Source organism: Anguilla anguilla, chromosome 13, assembly GCF_013347855.1.
Source record: "Anguilla anguilla isolate fAngAng1 chromosome 13, fAngAng1.pri, whole genome shotgun sequence".
Classification (NCBI taxonomy): Eukaryota; Metazoa; Chordata; class Actinopteri; order Anguilliformes; family Anguillidae; genus Anguilla; species Anguilla anguilla.
Window position 1 is genome coordinate 20174102 of NC_049213.1, and position 22127 is coordinate 20196228.

The 22127-nt window shown below is 41.5% G+C and overlaps 1 protein-coding gene across 1 annotated transcript; it reads left to right on the forward strand.

The window, feature by feature from the left end:
* Positions 1 to 11083: 11083 nt before the first annotated feature.
* LOC118211594 (regulator of G-protein signaling 19-like) lies at positions 11084 to 20407 on the forward strand. Its single transcript, XM_035388930.1, has 5 exons — positions 11084 to 11247; positions 14991 to 15169; positions 16275 to 16349; positions 16784 to 17018; positions 17258 to 20407. Exons 1-5 carry the CDS (start codon positions 11191 to 11193, stop codon positions 17444 to 17446), a joined length of 735 nt encoding a protein of 244 aa, XP_035244821.1. The 5' UTR covers positions 11084 to 11190; the 3' UTR covers positions 17447 to 20407.
* Positions 20408 to 22127: the final 1720 nt, after the last annotated feature.

The window sequence follows — 22127 nt, forward strand, 5'->3', positions numbered from 1 at the left end:
GTTTCTCCTTATTTTCCCCTCAAAGTCTTTCAATCACTCAGTTCAATTTCAGTTTCAAGGTGCTTTATTTTCATGCCATGCAAGAGTGACAAAGAGCTACAAAGAACAACAGTAATAACAAAAAAATTAACTATACAACCTATAAACCAATATACAAATCATATGCACAGATACAACATAAACAACAACATAAACATGCTGCCATATTTGCGCAGCATAACATACAGTATGTAAATAATCAATTGCAGATGTTAACAGTCATTGCGCTTCTGTATCAATGCCAGGTTACCACATACAATACAGCTAGTGAGGCTGTGTGTCCTTCACCCAATAGAATTGGTGAATCAATCACTCTTTCACATACTCACACAAACACACATACCCGCAAGCACACACATCAGCCTATTTAAAATACAGAGTAAAAATGCAAAGCAATGGGCACATTTTAATGGTACAGAAACCTTTTTCTACAATCCACACAACTTTCAAGGCTTCAATGCATAAACACATTTAAGGAACCGCAATTAAATTGATTGCTGCTTCCCAATTCCACGCACAATCCTTCAAGACTTCTGTACCCCAATCCACACCTCACACTATGCGCATACGACACTCTTTCCCAACACAGGAGCTCTCAAAGGCCAATGCAATCAGGTCCAGACATGAGATACATTAGTTTGGGCTGGCCTGAGAGCTCTTTGGATGGAGGGGTATGAATCGGTTCAACAGGTGTGGCAGTAAGAAAACAAATGTCATAGTAACAGCCAGAAACTTGAACAGCAGAAAGTTCATTTTGGATTCATATGAATGCTGAAGTCCAATTATGAGCATTCTCCTATCACCAGCTTCTTTAACCTAATTATGGTTTTCTGTTTTTATGAAATCAGGTTAACTTGTTTTTCTGCAGTTGGAGATGAGAGATCTTGGGACAGTTACACATTTGCACACATGGATGTTTCAGGTTAACGAGACTCAGTACCAATTTGTTCACACCCCCCTCAATCCACAGCCATCTTTATTTTATTGAAAAATGAATTGCAGGAACATGCTGTATTAATAACAATAATTTTAGCCAACTGAGGATTCTAGAATGATGTTCCACTCAGTTACCACCTCTCTATAACCCCTACAGCCCTACAACCCCATGATCGCACTGTTCCACCATATTCCTCAATTTAAATACCACCCGCCTAGCTCCCCATACCACCCCTCATCCCTTTAGCCAAACCTAAGCAGCCATGCCCCCTTATCCCACAAAAGCGTGAAGTGCAGCACTGGACCTTCCCATTGAGAAGAATCATAGTCTTTGTCAGACCTCAGTTGAGATAATAGGCCATGTGATAAAAAACATAAAGAAGAACTAGGACAGGAAGCAGTTCATCCTGACCTGCAGATATCGTTTAAATGGAAATTAACCTCAGCTCCCCATGATATTTAACTTCCCCTCAAAGCTGTGTACTGTAATATTTCTTCTCTCATTTTTCACAGTGCAAAAGGCTTTACTGAGCTGTAGCGTTGGCATAACCGCATTGGATTTCTTAGTCCTGAGGACAAAATTAACATAAATCGCTCCCCCAGTCTGCTCATACAATGCTGCTGTTACAACACTGAAATAAATAAAAATTAAAACCATAAGTTGTTGGGTCACAACAAGATTTATGTTATAAGTTCCTGAATTTGACTGAACCACCTAATTACATGTTTTAAAAAATGCATTGCAAATTCTTGCTGCATTTCAGTGATGAGAAGCAAAACAATTCAACATTATGTGAAATGTGTTCCTGAAATCACATAATCACATACAAATGTGTGCCAATGTATAGCCAGTTCATAGTCTGTAAAATGAAAATCCAAACGAATAGCTCCACAGAATAAACCACAAAAATTACATGAAGCGTTCTATGAGCTGGAAAGTAACCCTAACAAGTAATACACTCTATCAGTGGCCCTCCATAAGAGCAATAATTAATGAATAAATACTACATACATTCATAAATGTCTGTATCTTATTACCATTACATACCAGGTGACACACACCATGTGCATATTTTTGGTTATTGACATAAGCATTTATGAATATCTATGACGTTATGTAGCTTTTACAAAAGACCATTCATGGATGTCATACACAGTAATGCTGAAATGAAACTGTGTGAGCTTTAAAAAACAAATGACAGTGGATTGAAGCAGATAAGGAGGAGAGGAACCAGTTGGGGGGTGTGTGGGAGGGGAGGTTTTCTCTGTGTGCAGCGGTAAGTGGCATGAGAGATGGCAGTAATTACACACTGTTAAGACTGGGACAAATTACGGGCATCCATAGAAAGCCATTAATTGCTCTGGTATATGATGTCTTCCCTCCTCTGTTCAGGAAGACCTGACACCACCATTTTAAAAGGGGAGAATTTGGCATTAGCCCATATCCATAGAACATGGCTGCACCTCCTACAGCATGTTTGTTTTGTTTTTATTTTAAGGAGTAATTCAAGAAGCATTATGATGCGTTGCTATGAAAAAACAAAAACTCCAAATTCTTTGCACCAGATCCATTACTCAATATCAAAGACAAAATACATTGTGGTTAGATTGGATCTATCTTTAAAAAACCATCATGATGCTATCTATATTGAGTGTGTCATATGTATCACTGTATCATATGTGAAATTATATATATATATAAAGTCACAATTTTATATTTTCACATTCAAGGAACTTGTGACTTTAAGCTTGCAAGTTTGAGTCCAAAATGGAACAATGCTATTGAGTGACTGAGCTGATATGGTTGTGCGATACTGTGATGGCGTGAGCTCCATGGTGGGTCTGATACTAGTGTCAGATTCTTTGATGGAGTTGTCCCTGCGGCAGAGCTGATATGTGCATAATAGGATATGGGAACTCATATGAAAGTGTGTGATACTGTCATGGAGTGGGTTCCACAGTAGAGCTGATCTGAGAGTGTGCGATACTGTCATAGAGTGGGTTCCACAGTGGAGCTGATCTGAGAATGTGTGATACTGTGATGGAGCGGGTTCCACGGTGGAGCTGATCTGAGAATGTGTGATACTGTGATGGAGTGGGTTCCACGGTGGAGCTGATCTGAGAATGTGTGATACTGTGATGGAGTGGGTTCCATGGTGGAGCTGATTTGAGAGTGTGTGATACTGTGATGGAGTGGGTTCCACGGTGGAGCTGATTTGAGAGTGTGTGATACTGTGATGGAGTGGGTTCTGTGGTGGAGCTGATTTGAGAGTGTGTGATACTGTGATGGAGTGGGTTCTGTGGTGGAGCTGATTTGAGAGTGTGTGATACTGTGATGGAGTGGGTTCCATGGTGGAGCTGATCTGAGAATGTGTGATACTGTGATGGAGTGGGTTCTGCGGTGGAGCTGATTTGAGAGTGTGTGATACTGTGAGGGAGTGGGCCCCACAACAGAGCCGAGGTGGGTGTAAGATGGAAATTGTAAAAGACGCAGATAGACTTCATCACAATCTGTGATTCAAGCACAGAAAAATGAATCACTCAGGAAAAGCTTAGAAAGAAAAGAGAGATTGCTACATTTCCAGTGACTTGTATGTCAGTGAAGCCCATGGGCCGACGTTTCCTCAGCACTGGCTCTCAGCCCTGCGCTTTTCTTTCTTAATGGATGTAAAAGTCATCAAACACACAGCAGATGGCAGATTTCTGCTGGACCTGCCAGCTGCAGATGAATCGGCGGGAGGCAGACTCTTCTAAACTTAGCAGCTTCTTTAATATTGGCTTTCATCTGTATTTTGCTGGGGAAATTAAACCTGGCTAAAGTTTTTGTAAAAATGTATATAAATACTGTAGATGCTGTAGCTCCCCCTACCTGACACACATGCATATAATTACAAGTAACTCCAAAAGTGATTTTGTTATTATTATTATTATTATTATTATTATTATTATTACAGTATATGAAAACACGATTGCATGAATACATACACATACAGATACACATACCTTAACATGCATGCAAACATATATGTGGATACCTGCAAGCTCATGCATGCATGCACACTCTCAAAAACATACGCACAAATATACTGTAACTGTACACACACACATGCAGATTGAGAGCACCTTCATTTCATTCACCACCAATAGTTTCATTTCACAATGGCCAGGGCCTACTGACGAGAACAAAGATGTAATTCTATAGGGTACTGCTAAGGCCTCCAGCTTGTTTGCTGTAAATTTCCTGGATTAGCATGGTCACATAGAAGTATAACAGGTCGTAGAGTATGGAACAGTTCCACCTACAGCGAACACATTTCCTTTCACAATCTCCCTTTCCTGTGCAATAATGTCTCCATAAGGAGCCCATTGACAGCATGATTCAATGGAGCCAGGGCTGCAGGCAGTATTGTGCACTTTCCTATTGTTTCCTTGAAATTCGTTATTTGTGTAACCATTATTAAGGGTTTTGAACAGTCTAAGCAGTTACACAAGGTGCACACTGTGTGCAGACTTACAAGATGAATCATTTCAGTTATTTTTTGCCCTCTGTGGTAATATGTTAGCTGTGGCAATGAATGCTATGCACTGCATATTGTCTTTTGCACTCTTTATTATAATTGTTACAACATATCATCCCATAGTGAAGCAATACAGAACTCAAAACCCGTACTATATCCTGAACATTGGCATGATAAGGGGGTGTTGTGGCAACCCCCAAACTATATTCATATAAATTAATTATGTCTGTACACATGTACATATGTATGTATATGTACATGTATATTTCAGATAAATATGATAATAAATATATGAATGACACCCAGGAGGCATCCTTAACAGATGCCCAAAGCATCTCGACTGACTCCTTTCAATGCAGAGGGGCAGCAGCTCTACGTTGAGGTCCTCTCTGATGGCTGACTTCCTCACCCTATCAATTTTGAAAAATGCGGAAATGATCTTGAATAATAGACTGTCAGGTGACTGCAACATATAATGGGGTTTTCAGCAAGGGCTAGATTCATGATGAGTAGATCGTATATGGGGGTATTCATTTCTCAAAAATAAATAAATATCTTGCTGACATACTTAGCCAGCAATAGCTAGCTAACGTCAGTGTTTGCAAAGCTTTGGTTCACATACCTACCATTGCCTTCAGCACTATGACACTACCCTAGTCTGCAGTAATGTTTTAGAATGAGTGATTGTGCAGGGACTATGGTAAGCAAGCTAACTACTTAAATATAAGAAGCTGTGTTGCAAGTTACAGTCAGCCATGTTGACCATAAGTCACACCTTTTTTTCATCAACGCTTCATAAAAACTAATAGGAAATAGTACAAATATAAGATGATATGATCAAAGAGAGAGCCACTAGACTACAGGAAACTTCTCAAACAAGCTGTTGTCTTGTCCCACCACAACACAATCCTTAACTGCATACGTGCCGTGATTGGTCAGAGTAATGTCGGCGTTGGTGAAAGGATGTCTTAAATTCTGATTGGCAGGACTAGATTTTTTGAAAATCATGGCCATCAGATTGTCTCAAAAATCTACAAATAAATGCAACCGACAAGCGATGCACAAATGTGAACCAGCTACATTTATTTGTGGACTGGCTACATTTATTTGTGGAATCAGTTACATTTATTTGTGAATCAACTGCATTTATTTGTGGATCCGCAGCATTTATTTGTGGATCAGTTACATTATTTATTTTTGAGACAATAATACCCCCATAATCATAGAGATGGTTTCCAGGTAGGAGCCTCTCTCAGGGGATTTACTCAACACTGGAATGTCTGATAGAATTTTTTTCACTGTTTATAAGGTAAGAAGTTGGTTATTTAAAAAAAAATTTTCACATTTGAAATTGTGTTTACACATACAGGAATACTTGTTTTCAGGTGCTCCTGAAAATGCTTTCAGCATAATGGAAAATAATACATTGACTTTTCCTAGCCTATGTACAAAAAGTTGATTCATTTGTTTAGCTCAGGGGGTAAGTTCTTTTTGTAATTCCCAGTAGAGAAGGATTAGCAGTTTGTTGTCTTGTTCCAGACATTTTTTCGGATTATTTTTAAATATCGTAATCATCAGTGTGAAGAGTCTTTTCTACTGTATGCAGGTTATAGTGCTGCACCCTGTATCAATGACCAATAAATGCAATAATTTCATGTTATTGTTAGATGCTGGCATCTAATTTCATGACCATTGGGCATTAAGGGTTTAAAGGAGACAAAAATTGTACATTTCCTATGTATTGCAAAGTCAGTATCTTTTCTGAGCTTGATAATGTATTTTATTTAAATATATTGCAGTATAATCAATTATACAAGCAAGCTGTATATTCAAGTTAAGCATGTGCGAAGTGAATTACAGTATATTTCGTAAATTATAGCCTGCAGCCCTGCTTCTTAAAATTGAGTTCTGCTGCAGTCTGCTACTCTGAGGACAGTAAATCTTACCACTGAATCTTTAGATAAGCCAGATACTCGGCTCCATGTTCTTAACACTGGACACTCTGTCTCTCCAGCGTTGAAGATGAAACATTCCAGTCTGGCACAGGTTGCCAACCAACCAGAGCCTCCTGTAGTTAAGCAGCAGGATGAGACGATGGAAGAAACCCAGGAGCAGAGTATCTCTGACATGTGTGACAAGATGCGACATGTAGATGAACACATAGATTATTCTTTTCAGAAGAGTGTGTGTGTGAGAGAGAGAGAGAGAGAGAGAGAGAGAGAGGGAGGGAGCGAGAGAGAGAGATTCATTACAGCATTCTGAGACTTGGTTCAAGCTAGATTGACAGCAGCTGATTGTCCTTTGCTTCAACTCTGCAATAGCAATTCAACAGTCACTGCAATTGCACTTCTCTCCCTCTCTCGCTACTCCCCCCTCCACCCTCTATTCTCTCTCTGTCCCTCCCATTTTCCACTTCTTGCTCCCACCCCCTGTCTCTTTTTGAAAGGTTTTTGGAAAAATCACAGGAAATTGCTCCCTCTCTCTAATGCAACGCATTTATCTTGGCACCTGAGGGGCCTGTCTGCAATCCTCTACATATCAGAAATTTAAAAGGGAAGAGCGGTCTATTTTTATGTGCATTAGGGTAGTATATTAAGGCATGGAACTCCCTGAGAGTTTTAGGGATGAAACACATCGTACTGTAAGGATCTTTTGTGTTGTTGTGGTTTTCAACTCAAGCACATCTGGACTGGTCCAGTAGTGTGCCCTGCCAAAAGCACTCATCCCTCACAGTCTGCTTTGAAATCCTGACCATACCAGTGTCAACGGTGCCTGGCAGTCCCATGAGGTGATTCCACTAATTAGTAGCACATTGGGATCTCGAACTGTTGCATGAGGTGTGCTCAGGGTAGGTGCGAAAACCTACAGGACAGTAGATCTCCAGGAACAGGTTTGGGCAGCCATGAACTATGGTATGCCTGCACAAACTGTGCATGAAGTGCACTCCTTCTTCAGTAGCTGAATTGCAGAATGAGAATCAACAATGTTGTCTTATATGGTAATATTGAGCCAGATACCAAACCTAATTTTAAAGATGCTTTTTTATTTTTTCGGTGCTTGCCCTTTTGCATTTGGCATGCAAGTTCCTCTGAATACTCACCGGGATTGTTGCACCCAACACCACCAATGAAAAATAACATATAGAGGTGCAATTACGGAATGCAAACAGATTGATTCAATATTGCTACAAAAATGGCACCATGAAAAGGTGTCAAACATGCCATTTTTTAAGATAAAAAAATGAAGGATTGACACTTTAACACAAAAAGGTATTAAAAAAAATGAAAACCCTTGGTTCAAATCACTCAGTCCCAGCACCCTACAAGCTCTTCTTAGACAAAAGACCACTAGTACCAAACTCCAGCTCAGTGCACCATATGACAAGGGCATTAAGGTGCCTGGCACACAAGCTCTATTGGCTATGGTCTGACAGAGAATGAGCCACTTTGTGAAAACAGAATGGGGAAAAATGCCTTTGTGTTACTTGCCAAAAGACAAGCGATCTTCCTTCCAAAACATCCTCAGGAGGTTCAGGCAGGGCAACTGATACCCCAGCAGGGGAAGTGGAGGTGACCTTATTCACAGAATCAATACTGGGCTGTCTCAGAACACATTTTCAAGAAGTGGGGGCGGGGATGGCTTTCATTAAATTTATGAGTTGAACTCTGGCAGCCTTCGCAAGGCTCACTTAATCAAAGGGCTTCAGAGGGGCTTTGCAACAGAGACATTTAATCTGTCTGAGAGACAGGCAGGGATCTCAGTGCTCAGGTGCTAATGCCCAGATATACTGGAAGCCCAGAAGGCCATTCAATAGCTGCATTTCCAAAGCCACCCTAATTCCGGGCAAGTTGGCATGTGCCGGCATATCTTGCTTTTCCATAGTCACTTCTGGGCCCCAGTGGTGCTTCGGTCGTCCCTCCTTCGCATCTCATGCCTGTGCCTTTAGCCCTTAAAATCCTCTTATTCCTTATTGGGTCAGTCAAGGTATAGGGGTGCAGTATGGTCAAGGGTGGGACTACCAAAATATGGACATTATCAGTCTTAATTTTAAGTGAATGTAATCACCACAGAAGCACTGTAAATGATATGGGCTGAGATCATAGAGGTTCTGTGTTACAGTACAGAATGCCCATTGCCACAGTACAGTACTTGACCATATCCTTTAATGTGTTTTCAAAAGCTGTATCAAATTGGAAGGTTTCCATTTAGATATCGCAGATACAGAACTTTAAATATTAAGTTCACAGACCTGAGCATTTGATGAGCCTGAAGAATGACTAAGAGAGGGGAGAGAGGGAGAGACTGAAAAAGAGTTTGATATTAATAAGATATTCATAATGAGGAAAAATTGTTGCAGTTTCCATTTCCACAAGACAGAAAATAAATGTAAAAATTGGCATATAAATTGAGATCCCAGGATAATGTGAATTGTGACTTTTTTTTTGTTTTGCTGTTATCAGGTGAAGCTAATTTACAGACCAAGTTTTTTTATTTCACATTGTATCCAATTTTATTTCACTACATCTATTATTCAGAACGAACTGGCTATCTTACATAGTATTGATCATCACCATTGTAGTCCTAGTCATGCCTGTCCAATCAGTACTAATAACTATTTTAAAAAGTATCCTGGGCTAATTACAGTAGCTTCATTTTTTATATATATATTATTTTATAAATCCATATTATATGTAGTCTGTTACTACCCAACATTAAATGTAATTTTAACCAAGATTTTGAATCAATGTGAAGATACAAGGTAGTTACTTAGCTAGTTGCCTATTCAATTTTTACTTCTATCGATAGTCTACCTGTAACACTGTTCTGAATGTTCATTATGGTTTGTAGTCTAAATGGTTAACTTTAGCTAATGATCACTATAATATAAATATTCAATTTAGTTCGAATTAGCTACAATGCAAACGACACACCAGCACGCGGATAAAACAATTAATGTAGTAAATAGAATTCAATTCTTTTATTCATAAGTCTTTTAAAGTTACCAATTTCTTGCGCATAACATTAATCATATTCATTATTATAACATTAATCGCGTAACATTAATCATATGTATTATTTTAATTTTAAGAATTATACAATATTCAAATTTTATCATTAATTTTGTTTTAAAGTCGCCCGTCACATGGTTAAATAAAAACATCACGTTATCTTTTGAGCATACATAAGTGTGCCAGTTTTTACATTTTATTTTCAAATAATAAGGGAGCTTCCCATCGATAGTTTATTGATAATGCCATATAGTTGGGGGATTGTTCCCCAGTTTACACATAGCTCACAGTCTGGCAAATGACTGATAAGTTAAACAATTTATAAGTAGAAGTCCCTTCTCACCTGCTCTCACTGAATGAACAGATCCGTGAGAAAATAAGAGTGAATGAGCAATTAAAGACCTCGCTAAGGACACGTAAACGGAGTGAAAATAATGTATGCTGGTTCTTGCAACGTGTCACCTTGTCTCTTCCGGCTGAAAATGGCAATATGATGTTTATAATAAAGCACCACTGTAGAATAAATCGCACGGATATGGGACTCCGCAGCCTCAACAAACGCAGAGAGGGGACGGGCAGTAAAGTTTTTTCCGTATCTCCTGTGTCAGAAAGAGAAATAGGCCATGCACACTCGCGAACTGATTTTCCCAAGTAATGATCAAGCGAAATATACTGCTGTTCAGTTGTTAATGATTTAAGCTTTAATTTGCATCTTTCTTGCTGTTCACGGGAGTCCCGCACTTCATTCAGCCAGACCATTACTGACATCCAGTGGTCGGATAGTGTACTACAATAGGAAGGATTGCGTTGTCCATGCCGCCACGACAGTACCTTTTCTTGTCAAACATGAAGCAACGCATACAACATCCCTCGCCATGCGAAATACAACATATATCAAACTTTATATCAAAATTATATAAAGGTCTATATGTTGTATTTATATTATTTTTATGTGAGAAAAAAGCTATTATAATCAACATCTGATGAAGAATATTGTGGCGGATGTAGGCTCAATTTAACTGTAGGGTGCAATTCCAAATAGTTATCAAATGGTTATTTAGATAACCGCTTGTAATTTAGTCATTTAAAACATTTTAATATCATTGGCGTTTGGTGGCTCCTGCTGGCAGCGAATGGGCAAAGCATTTTCCTGTCGATGGGAAGAGGGAACGTGCGGGATTGCGGTATCCTCGAATGTCACGTCACCGGAAAATAAAAAGGGTTTTTTTCTAAATACAATCCAGCCAGGTTTTCCAGCAAAGGCATAATGTAATGATAATGTTAATTCCTGTAACAGGGTTCTAAGGATCTATATCAGTAAAGGTTAGGTTATAGTAAAGCTAGATTCTGTGTTAAATTGAAGTTGGCTCTTGAGACGAAATTCGGTTGTACAATAAACCTGTCGTTAGCAGTTGTGGTTTTATATTATATTGTATAATTATAGTGTATAACTATATGATCCGCTGTGCGACCACTTACATTTCATACTCGACCCTTGGCAGCACAGAAAGTTATGTTTAAAATGGTAATTCCTGAGGAAGACCTCCTCCACTCTGGCTGCCCGAATAGAACGTCGGTGTGAGCGCATGCGCATCACAGTCCTTGTTAGACTGAGGGTGTTGATTTACAAGCTGCAACATTTTTGTGAGAAAAATATATTTTAAAATTCAAATACAATAAAGGAACGAATGTGCTTCAGAAAACGAAACTGCTACCGTCCTCCAGATCACTTTAGTGCAAAAATTGTAAGTATCACCAGGACGTCAACTACCGCAAGTATTCTGTCGGTTAGCTAGCTTGCAAGCTTCCTAGCCACAGTTGTAGCTGGTAAGATAGCGAGTAGATGGTGGGCTTTTCCCGTTTGAAAAGGTTTGTGATTATTCCAGAATAGGTCTTGATTACGAAGAAGTACGCAGTGTCCAAAATTTGTTATAGAATCAGACGAACTTCAAGTTTGGTTCATTAACCCGAAAGTATTGCAGTATGCAAAACATTACTGGGGCTTTTTCGGAATTGTCACCGCAAAGTGACTTCATCATGGTGTTCTGACTTTCGCAAAGGGAGAATGAAGATTGCAAGATCGCTAGCTAGTCTAGTTAGCAATTTTATTAGCCAGCTAGCTAGTTGTTTTATTTCAAACTATTGTACATTTTCTGCGTATTCTTAGTATGGTAACTTGTTAGGTGCAGTGTATCCGGATGAATCCTTTTAGAAAATAGGGTAGGTACTCGAATTATGTTTGTCAGTGTAGCTGAGATTCGTGTAACATGAACAATGTCAACGGTAGCAGTAGCAGATTGTCATGTATACAAGTCTGCTAGCTACATTCTCATGAATTTCAAAGCCGGGTTAGACAACTTCTTAGATGTGGTCGTACTGAATGTGCGCAGTTTTCTTTGTTGTTTTCCTTAATTAAATAAAGAGTTCGTGTTCTTTTTCCTTGAAAACCCTCAGGTTATCATTCTCAAACTGGTCCAATTACTTGGAATGCTAGTTAATAAGTTGAATTATTGCAAACTCATTGGGTGTGGAAAACCATGCTGGTGGCATGTAGACATTACAGAAGCGGTAGGCTACTGTAGTAATTATCTTGCCAACTTTTCAGTCTTCCTTCCGTGGGTTTGTGCATCTTCCTCTCTAAAGAATGTTCTCCTTGCAAGACCACCCCTCCACACACCTCTCCCCCCCCCACCCCCCCCAACAACGCCTCTCTCCTCTCATAACCACCCACTCCTTTCAGTGTGAGCTGTAGTAGGACGCGTTGACAACGCTTGCACTTAACCTTGGGGTGAATTCATTTTCCGTGCGGGCGGGGGGGATCCTGCTTTCTCTCACTGGGTAGACATTGAGGGAGTGCGAGACTTGGTGGACCTACCATCCTATCCACAGCATGTACCTTAAAACAAGGAGGAGGGAAGTCAGTGTCCTAGTGAAATGTAACTTGTCTGTTGATGATAGCACCAGTGTGTGAGGAAAGCTGTCGGTTTTCTGTTGTTGTGTTTGCGTCCCTGTTCATCGAAAATGTCTCTTCTCAATGGTTTATGATCGCCAAGCCCCTCAACAACATGCAAATATCTATTGAAGAACTGTGTAGCTGCAATTTGGGAGAACAGAAATCCTGTTTCCTCCCTTTTCTCTCACCTGTACTGGCAGGCTTCTGTCGTGTGACCTGCACTCTTCACTGGAGGAAATGCCACAGAAGACGGGGAATTAGTGGTGACTTGGTGAGAATTAAGGCACATCTGGCCTCTCTTCATGAGTTCCGTCCTTGCCCTTTGCTTCCTGGCTATGGACCTGGCAACCACTTTTTTAGTACTGCCACTCTCTGGAACTCAAATACCTCAGCCTTTGGCACATTGTCCCGGACCTGTCAGTCACGTTCCTCTGGCGTTTCCCTGTAGCACCGCCTCTCCACGGCGGTGGAGCGGACCTACGGAGCCTCCGCTCGCTGAAACCTGCATCACCGCTGGTCAGTGACTACCCTGGTTAAGATGGCCATTCGGCATTAACCAGGGCCATCTTACGACACGTTTATCACAAATTATTTATTTGTATCTTGTAGATTGGATTTTTTTGCTTGTGCTTGAGTCTTGGCTAAATGTTGGTCAGTTATACCCACTTTCTGAGCTCTATCCCAATGACTGCAACTTTTTCAGCTCCTCCAGGACTGCAGATTGGGGTGGGGGACTGGCATATTTATTTATACTGCCACCCATTTACTGTCAGAGTATATTCCTATTTTGAGGTGCAACAAATTAAAGTGGAACTGTCTAATCCAGCGCATTGTGCTGTGATGTATAGATCTCCTAAAATAAACAAGGATTTTATTGAATAATTTTCAGATTTTCAACTATGCCTGTGATTCTTTGTGATTTTAATATTCATGTTTGTTGTGCCGCTAAACCTGTCATTAGAGATTTTATTTTATGTCTTATTGACTCGTTTAATATTGTTTGGTTGCAATGTGGCCCTACACATGGAGCATGGTCACACCCTTGATCTCATTTTGTCCTTTGGCTTTCCTGTCTGTAACATTGAAATATGTGACACTTGCCTGTCTCATCACAGGCTCATTGTGTTTGATGCCACGTTGCCTTGTCATGTTTTCAAACCTCGTGTCCCTGGTTGTTGCTCTCACTTCATTACTGTGACTCCTCCACTGCCAGTCAGTTCTCTAATGGCTACATAGCTGCTCCCCACACCTGCACTGTAGAGGCTCCGCCTTCTCACCTGAAGAATGGCTCACTTTATTTAATTCCACCTGTTCAAACACCCTTGATTCGTAAGAGGCCCCTCTTAAAACCAGGCAGCTCAAACCCAGAACTCCGGCCTGGCTAAATGATGCTACCTCTGCTCTTAGACAGGTTTGCAGGAAAGCAGTGGGTATGTGGAAAAATGATAAACCTCAAGTGTCCTTTGGTATTGTGATGGACTGTCTGAATAAACCTGTTGCTGTGAGAGTAAAGTATCTCTCTGATATTGTTTCCAAAAATGGTCATAGACCCAAAGTCCTGTTTAATACTATAAATGGAGTACTTAATCCTGCTGTTCGTATTAGCCTTGATGTAGGCTATCCTCTGCAACTTGTGAAAAATTCCATATATTTTTTTTGGCATGATTGTTGCTATTAGAGCACACATCTGCTTATGATCCTTCTGACTCTCTTATGGGCACGTCTGTCCTGAATCAGTTTGACCTGTATCTCTGTTTTTTCTCACGGAAACAGTTTTTCATATGAAGCCCACAACCTTCCCCCTGACATTGTTCCCTCACACCTTTTTAAAGAATCTTTTGACATTGGCTCTAACAATTTGTCAGTTGTCAATAGCTGTCCTGTCTGGCTCTGCTCCTGCTTGTTTGCATTTAGCAAAAGCCCCCCTACAGGCCATATTGCCCTATAGCACTGCAAGCCTGAGTATGCTCATCCACACTATGGCTATCTCTCTTCCCCTGATGTATCGTTATAGTCAGCATAAATGTGTGGCCGTACGTCTTTGGACATCAAAATTTCCTTTGAAATTTAACACTGGGACGTGCTGTAGATCATGTGTGGCTAATTTGGTGTGAATCGGGGAAACAGTAGAAGTACAAAAAATGTAGCTTTGCAAAAAAATCTAAATGGCAGAACATTCAATATGGCAGACACTATTGGTTCTATGAAATTATTTGTTCAGCATGAGGAGGTAGACTTGTGGAAGAAATTAAGAGCATGTACATGAAATGGGACAGATGTAATAATTATTTAAATGTTGCAATTTTTCAGGTTGCGCTGCAGCGCCACCTAGTGTGTCAGTTGCATGGGTGTCCTGAATGATGAATTGAGTTTGAGCATGGGTGAAGGGTGAAAATTTAGCAGGAGACAAAAGGAAAATAAGAGTAAGAAGAAGAATAATCCTAGCAAAAACTGTTGGGGTCCTACGCACCCGTGGTTAATTTTTAATTAATTATAAATTTTTGTTTAGTAATGAGCAGTACGTGTGTGGCTCAGTACACAGGCCCTGTTCCATCAGAGCAGGACTCTGTGATGGTGCAGAGTGAAGCTCCACCCCAGTCTTTGGCCCCGCCCCTGCCCCCACCCACACAGCGCCCCAGCTCTTGCTGCTTCTGTTGGTGCTGCTGCTGCAGCTGTTCCTGGTACGGCCTACCACCACGACAGGCCTGCTGCAGGTACGTACTGTCATACTGTGCATGTGTATGTGTGCGTGTGTGTGTGAATGCACTTGTATGTGTACATGCATACATACAGATGGGTGACAGAGTGAAGGAAAAACCAACATTAAGTGTCTTAGTAAGATGTTGGGCAATCAAGAGCCACCAGAACAGCTTCATTGCCCCTTGGCATAGATTCTACAAGTCTCTGGAACTCTACTGGAGGGATGGAACACCATTCTTCCAAAACGTATTCCCTCACTTGGTGTATTGATGAGAGTGGTGGAGAGCGCTGTCTAACACGTTGGTCCAAAATCTCCCTTAGGACCCTCCCACTGTAGGGGTCAAATATTCAGGCCTTTACCATTCTCTTGGTGTGTGCCACACATGCACTTGTCGAGAATATGGTGAAGTATGACTCATCTGATCATATCACTTTTTTTCCACATCTCTGTGAACCAGTACCTATGGTTTTGCACCACTGACCTCTCGAATGTGCATTTGTCTTTGTAATGAGGGGTTTATGCACTGCAACCCTACTATAATATCACTCTATGTAGTTGTCGGCAGACTGTTCTTGCTCACATCCTGCATTGACATTCTCAGTCTCTGAGAAAGTTGTCTCAGTTGCTCTTCTGTTTTTCCTTACATATCACACTAATGAACAAGCATCAGGTCATTGAATGTGCACTTTCGACCACGATTTCCGACCCTATATACTGATGTTTTTCCCATAGGTCTAAATGCAGATGTCACTTTAGTCACTGTTCCTATTGAAACGCTAGCCAGTTGAGCAGTCTTTGTGACTGCATCTGTCCCCCAATAATGAACCCTCTTTAAAAGTCACTTGGATCTTTTCCTCTTGCCATCTTGATTCAAAATCGGTGTCAATTTTTATACGTGCCACTGAACATGATAGGATGTTAATTGCTTAATTGTATCATTCAGTACACCTGTATGGAAGCATCTACATTCATTATGTTTCTCCACTCATTTATTCAGGGTTTTCCTTTTATTTGTCACATTTCTGTATTTATATGTACATGCAGATGGTTTGTGTGTGCATGTGTGTGTACATACATACATACGTAGCTGTGTCCCAGTGCTTGTTTCTCTTCGTTAGGAGTGAAGAGGAGCGCAGAGTCAGGAGGAAGAGATGGGAGACTAAGCTGGAGACCCTCAGTAACTGTGAAGCCTGGTGAGAATATACTGAACTCGCTATACAGCCCTGTGCTCACTGTACACTATACAAGCTACACGTTATGCACATTATTCACACACTATACACACTGTGTACGATACACAAATTCACCACATAATATGCACATCGCACACACTGTGGACATACTAAACATACTATACGCTCTTCAGACTGAAAATACGCACTACAACATTCCCTATACACTATTCACTTAACAAGATACAATACGCCCAACCCAACACTAGCACATGCACTTATATTAGCACATGCTTACATGCGTGCACGCTATACACACATTAAACTCACTTAACATTTCATATGCTGTGAATTATTTACAATACACAAACGGTTACATGCTCACTGACATGACTGTACACGCTGTTATACACAACCACAGAAGAGTACACAGACGTGTGTGTTTGTACGTGCAGCTCCAAACCCTCGGCGGAGGAGATGCGTTTGTGGGCGGAGTCTTTCGAGTGTCTGATGCGGAACCCGGCGGGCCGAAACCTGTTTCGTGAGTTCCTGCGCACGGAGTACAGCGAGGACAACATGCTGTTCTGGCTGGCCTGTGAGGACCTCAGACAGGAGCACAGCAAGACGGCCATCCTGGAGAAAGCCCAGCTCATTTATGAGAACTACGTTTCCATACTGTCCCCTAAAGAGGTAGCCAATCGGAGTGTTCTTACTGTGATGCCAACAGCCTTTTGGAGTCATTTTTGTCACTGCATCTCTATTGTGGCCGAGCCAACTGGAGAACTCCTGTCATTGCACCTCTATACTGCCATTACTCTAGGAGGCAATTAGTGGTTATTTGACTGCATCTTCATTACAGCATGTCATTCTGCTTCCTGCCAATTGGCATGTTCTACAGCTAATGCTGGTTTACCCCCCCCCTCCCCCAGGTGAGTCTGGACTCCAGGGTTCGGGAGGTGATTAACCAGAGGATGCAAGACCCCACAGCCCACACCTTTGACGAGGCGCAGCTGCAGATCTACACCCTCATGCACAGAGACTCTTACCCCAGGTTCCTCAGCTCTTCTGTGTACAGGTCCCTCCTTCGAAACGGCTCCTGCTCCTCCTCTCTGTCATAGGCCTGGCTGTCCGTCACAGGCCACACCCACCGTCATGTCATGGGGACTTCACACACAGCCCGCCAAGAGAAACCACTAGTTCTCTCTCTCTACACCTACTACTTATTTACCCCCTTGTGCTCTGTACACACACACACACACACACACACTTTGTGTCTATGTCTGCTGTGTCTACCTTAGTACAATGTCAGTTGTAGACCAGGGAGCAAGCCAGCAGATCCTAATAATCAGACATCACAACATAATAGTGTCACGTCAGCGTGAGACTGGGTCTGTGCCTGCTGTGGACTTTTTGTTCACCTCTTGTGTAGCTGGGATTTTATATTTGGGAGCTAACGGTACACAAGACAGAAATCTGGGCATCAGTCAGATGCTGAGAAACTTATGAGTGTGTGTATGAATGTGTGTGTGTGTGCGCGCACGCCTCTGGGAGTGCTTGCCTATCATAAGAAATGCAGACTTGGGGCATTCGTACAACAAAAATGTAATTTTTTAAATAATCTTGACCATGAAAACGCACTCCAACCTGCTCAGTATAAGGTCTTGCACAGTTACGAACTGTTTAACTGTTTAACATTCAGCTTCTGTTGAGATGGGCATCCAGCATACGAAACTCAAGTCCGGTCAGGTTCTGCGTGTGGTTCGGGTGCAGTACCGACTGAACCGCTCTGGGCCTGGTTCTGTGTGTGGTTCGGGTGCAGTACCGACTGAACCGCTCTGGGCCTGGTTCTGCGTGTGGTTTGGGTGCAGTACCGACTGAACCGCTCTGGGCCTGGTTCTGTGTGTGGTTCGGGTGCAGTACCGACTGAACCGCTCTGGGCCTGGTTCTGCGTGTGGTTCGGGTGCAGTACCGACTGAACCGCTCTGGGCCTGGTTCTGCGTGTGGTTCGGGTGCAGTACCGACTGAGCCGCTCTGGGCCTGGTTCTGTGTGTGGTTCGGGTGCAGTACCGACTGAGCCGCTCTGGGCCTGGTTCTGTCCCTGTGCTCGATACTGGCCTCAGATCCTCCTGTTCGCCCCAGTCCACAGTGTACAATCAGCGCCAGCTCAGTTTATGTACCGTCTGTTTAATGCCAGACAATGTGCCAAATTACCAGATATTGTATATGCAATTTTCATTTACCAAAAGTTACCCAGAGTGCTCCTATTGTCATCCTAGTGGCCATTAGGAGTGTTTTCGTCACATCTCCATGTCACCACAACAGCAGCCATTCAGGAGGGCTCCCGTTAATATGCTGTGCTTTTCTTTTCCTTAATTCATACTTCTGAATTGTAGATTTATCACTGTACTGGTGCCAAATGTTTGAACAAAGCACTCTTTCCCATTTTTAGAATGGGCATGTATATATTTATATAACTTCCATTGTACTGTATATACATACTGTATCTTTGTACATTTCTGAAATAAATTCATAAACGTATGGCTTAAAAATAGCATTATATAAACAATAGCTCTGGGCAGTCACTGTTCCCAATCATGTGATATGTTTAGCTTTAAAACAAAGTGATAAGAATGTACACTGATTTGTGATTTTGGCAGTAGTACTCTCATGATTAGGTTTTTTTAATCTAATGACAGGCTGTGTATTTACAGAAAGCCAGACACCTGGGCGTCTTTAATATAGGGCAGAGGTGCTTATCCACAGAAGGTCTTTTCACTTGCATTTATCTGGCTGGTTGTTTTCTGAAGCAGTTTTGTCTTTAATCTTGCTTTCACACGTCAAGAGCAGCATCTCACCCTATATCAGATGCAAAAGCTGCATATAGCACAGGTATGTGTGCAGGTGGTTATGCAGCTGTGACACATATGTGTGCAGATGTTATGCAGGTGTGACACTGGTATGTGTGCAGGTGGTTATGTAGCTGTGACACAGGTATGTGTGCAGATGGTTCGCAGGTGTGACAGGTAATTGTGCAGGTGGTAATGCAGCTGTGAAACAGGTATTTGTGCAGATGGCTGTGCAGGTGTGACACAGGTAATTGTGCAGATGGTTGTGCAGGTGTGAAACAGGTATTTGTGCAGGTGGTTATGCAGGTGTGACAGGTATTTGTGCAAATGGTTATGCAGGTGTGATACAGGTATGTGTGCAGGTGGTTATGCAGCTGTGACAGGTATGTGTGCAGGTGGTTATGCAGCTGTGACACAGGTATGTGTGCAGGTGGTTATGCAGCTGTGACACAGGTATGTGTGCAGGTGGTTATGCAGGTTTGACACAGGTAATTGTGCAGGCGGTTATGCAGGTGTGACGCAGGTATTTGTGCAGGTGGCTATGCAGGTGTGACACAGGTATTTGTGCTGGTGGCTATACAGGTGTGGTACAGGCAATTGCACAAGTGGTTCTACATGCAGTGTGTGGCAAGGTGATTCTAACAACAGTTATTACAGGATTATTCTTGTTGTAAACCTGGTCTTGTGTTCTTAAGTACAGTCTAATTACACAGGCATCAGGGAAGAGCCCAAGGGCGAGGAATGCTTTGGACACCAAACACACATGTGAGCGGAGCTTGGGTGTAAAATCACGGTTGGATTCCATTTATGTTTGCCACTCTGCTTCAGAGACCTTACCTCTTCTCTCTGTTCTTTTTTTCTAGTTTTGTCAAGGAATCACACCAACGCACAGTACAATTATTCTCAGCAACATTTCAGAGAATAAGCTATTTATTTTATTTTTATGTATGTGTTTTTTACATTTGAAGATATGGAAGGATGATGAGGGCCGAGTTCCGTTTTATTATTAAATCCATCTTCTGAGAGCAGGTGTGCTGCCAATTAGGGCTTCTGATACTGGTGCTATTTCACCCCGTGACCACAGGGGGGTGCTCTGCCACATTGTGAACAAAGCTGTGCCTCAGCATCGATCACATCACATTTTGCTCAGTTCTCAGTGTACAGTCAATGTGAACTCGACTGATGAAGCTTTTTTTTATGGAAATAAATGAATTGAGCTTTGCTATAAAAAACTTTCTTGGCATGCTGGTTTTGTGTGAGCATGTGTGCGTGTACCACAAAACTTTCTTTAGACACGTTCTCTCACAATAGCTGGTCTCTCTTAATAGCCAGGAAAAAAATATGTGTACGCGTACAAAAATATGATACCCATAAGCTGTCAAGTTTTTTAAACACAGACCTACTTTTTCAGTTCCTCGTTGATTATCAATTTGATTATTAATAGTCAAATTATCTTTCACAACTGTGATACTGTATACTGCTACTGGTAGCTTCAGTTCCAATAGCATACATTTACAGTTAGGTGTCCTAGTATTAAGAAATAAAGTAGATGATAATTATAGGACAATAATTGTCTCCAACATAAATGCAGTGAGCTCCATGTTTGGGACAAAAACATACTTTGTCTTGAGTTGGCTCTGTACTCCACAATTTTAGATTTGTAGTGTAGATTCTCAGCTTTTATTAGAGGGTATTTTTATACATTTCAGAGCAACGTAATGTTTGACTTGACAGGTGTTTCTGATTAGTCAGGTGTGGTCAGTTGCTGAACTTAGAATTTAGACGAAAGCAAGGTTGGAAGTGTCTGGAATGCTGGAGAGGAGAAAGGGCTGCCTTGCGTGCAACATTACTCTGCGAGCACATTTACACACTCTTAGGGGTGGATTATGTGCCCATTGCTCTCTGACTGTTTTCACTTTTAGGGGTGAGTCGTTTGTAACATTCTACCTGACGATGTTTACTCACTTTCAGGGCAGACTGTTTGTGGCATGCACTCCCTGGCTGCACTTAATGTGTGAAGAAAGCACAATACAGAAAGATAACACAATGATCTGAGTGCAGCCCCTGAACATTTCAACAGCAGGGAGCAGGCCAAACCTTGTGAACCCCAGTGACACACACATACTTAAATAGATCTGTCTGGTGTAGTGTGTGAGTACAGGCAGGAACACATAGGCCACCGCATTAAGATTACTGAGGCTTCATTGTCCCTTGGGTCCAGCTCAGATATGCTAAAGTGGATCAGGAAGCTGGCTTTTGGCAGTGTATTGAGTTATGCAGGAGCAGCCCCAAGGTGGAACCAGAACATGAATTTTCAGTTGGTTTGAGTCGATTTGTGAGTTTCCCTCAAATCTGCATTACTGATTCAGGGGCACGCTTCTTCTAGGCAACTGTGATTGCAATGGACCAAACCAGGCAATGACAAAGTGGCTTTAAATTTCATCAATCAAAGGGCCATTTCTCCAGGAGACATCCTGGCTCTATTGCCTATGACACTGCCACGTAAAACATAAAGGTGCTGGCACTGGACAAATGTGCAAAAAGGTCATTTTAGTTATAACCTAGTTTTGAGAAGTTTTTGTATTGTTGCTTTAAAATTACTTATGTTCATCTCAATCGTATTATTATTATTATTATTATTATTATTATTATTGTTGCCTTTTCCCCCTTTGTCCTCATCAATTTGATGCAACTGCCCATCAATGCACGAAGTAGCTTAACTGGATGTACCCAGTGGTGCAGTTTAAAGTTTTAAATAGTTTTCATTTTATACAACGATCTTACACTTCCCTGTTTTACACTTTTTTGACTGTTTTTTATTTGTTACTTTACATTTTTTCTACTGCACACTTCTTACTGCAAAACACTGGGTAGGGGAAAATGTCACACTGGCAGATTTACATTTAAGAACTGAATGTCCATGGAAAATAATCCCTGTCTTTTTATCAAGATT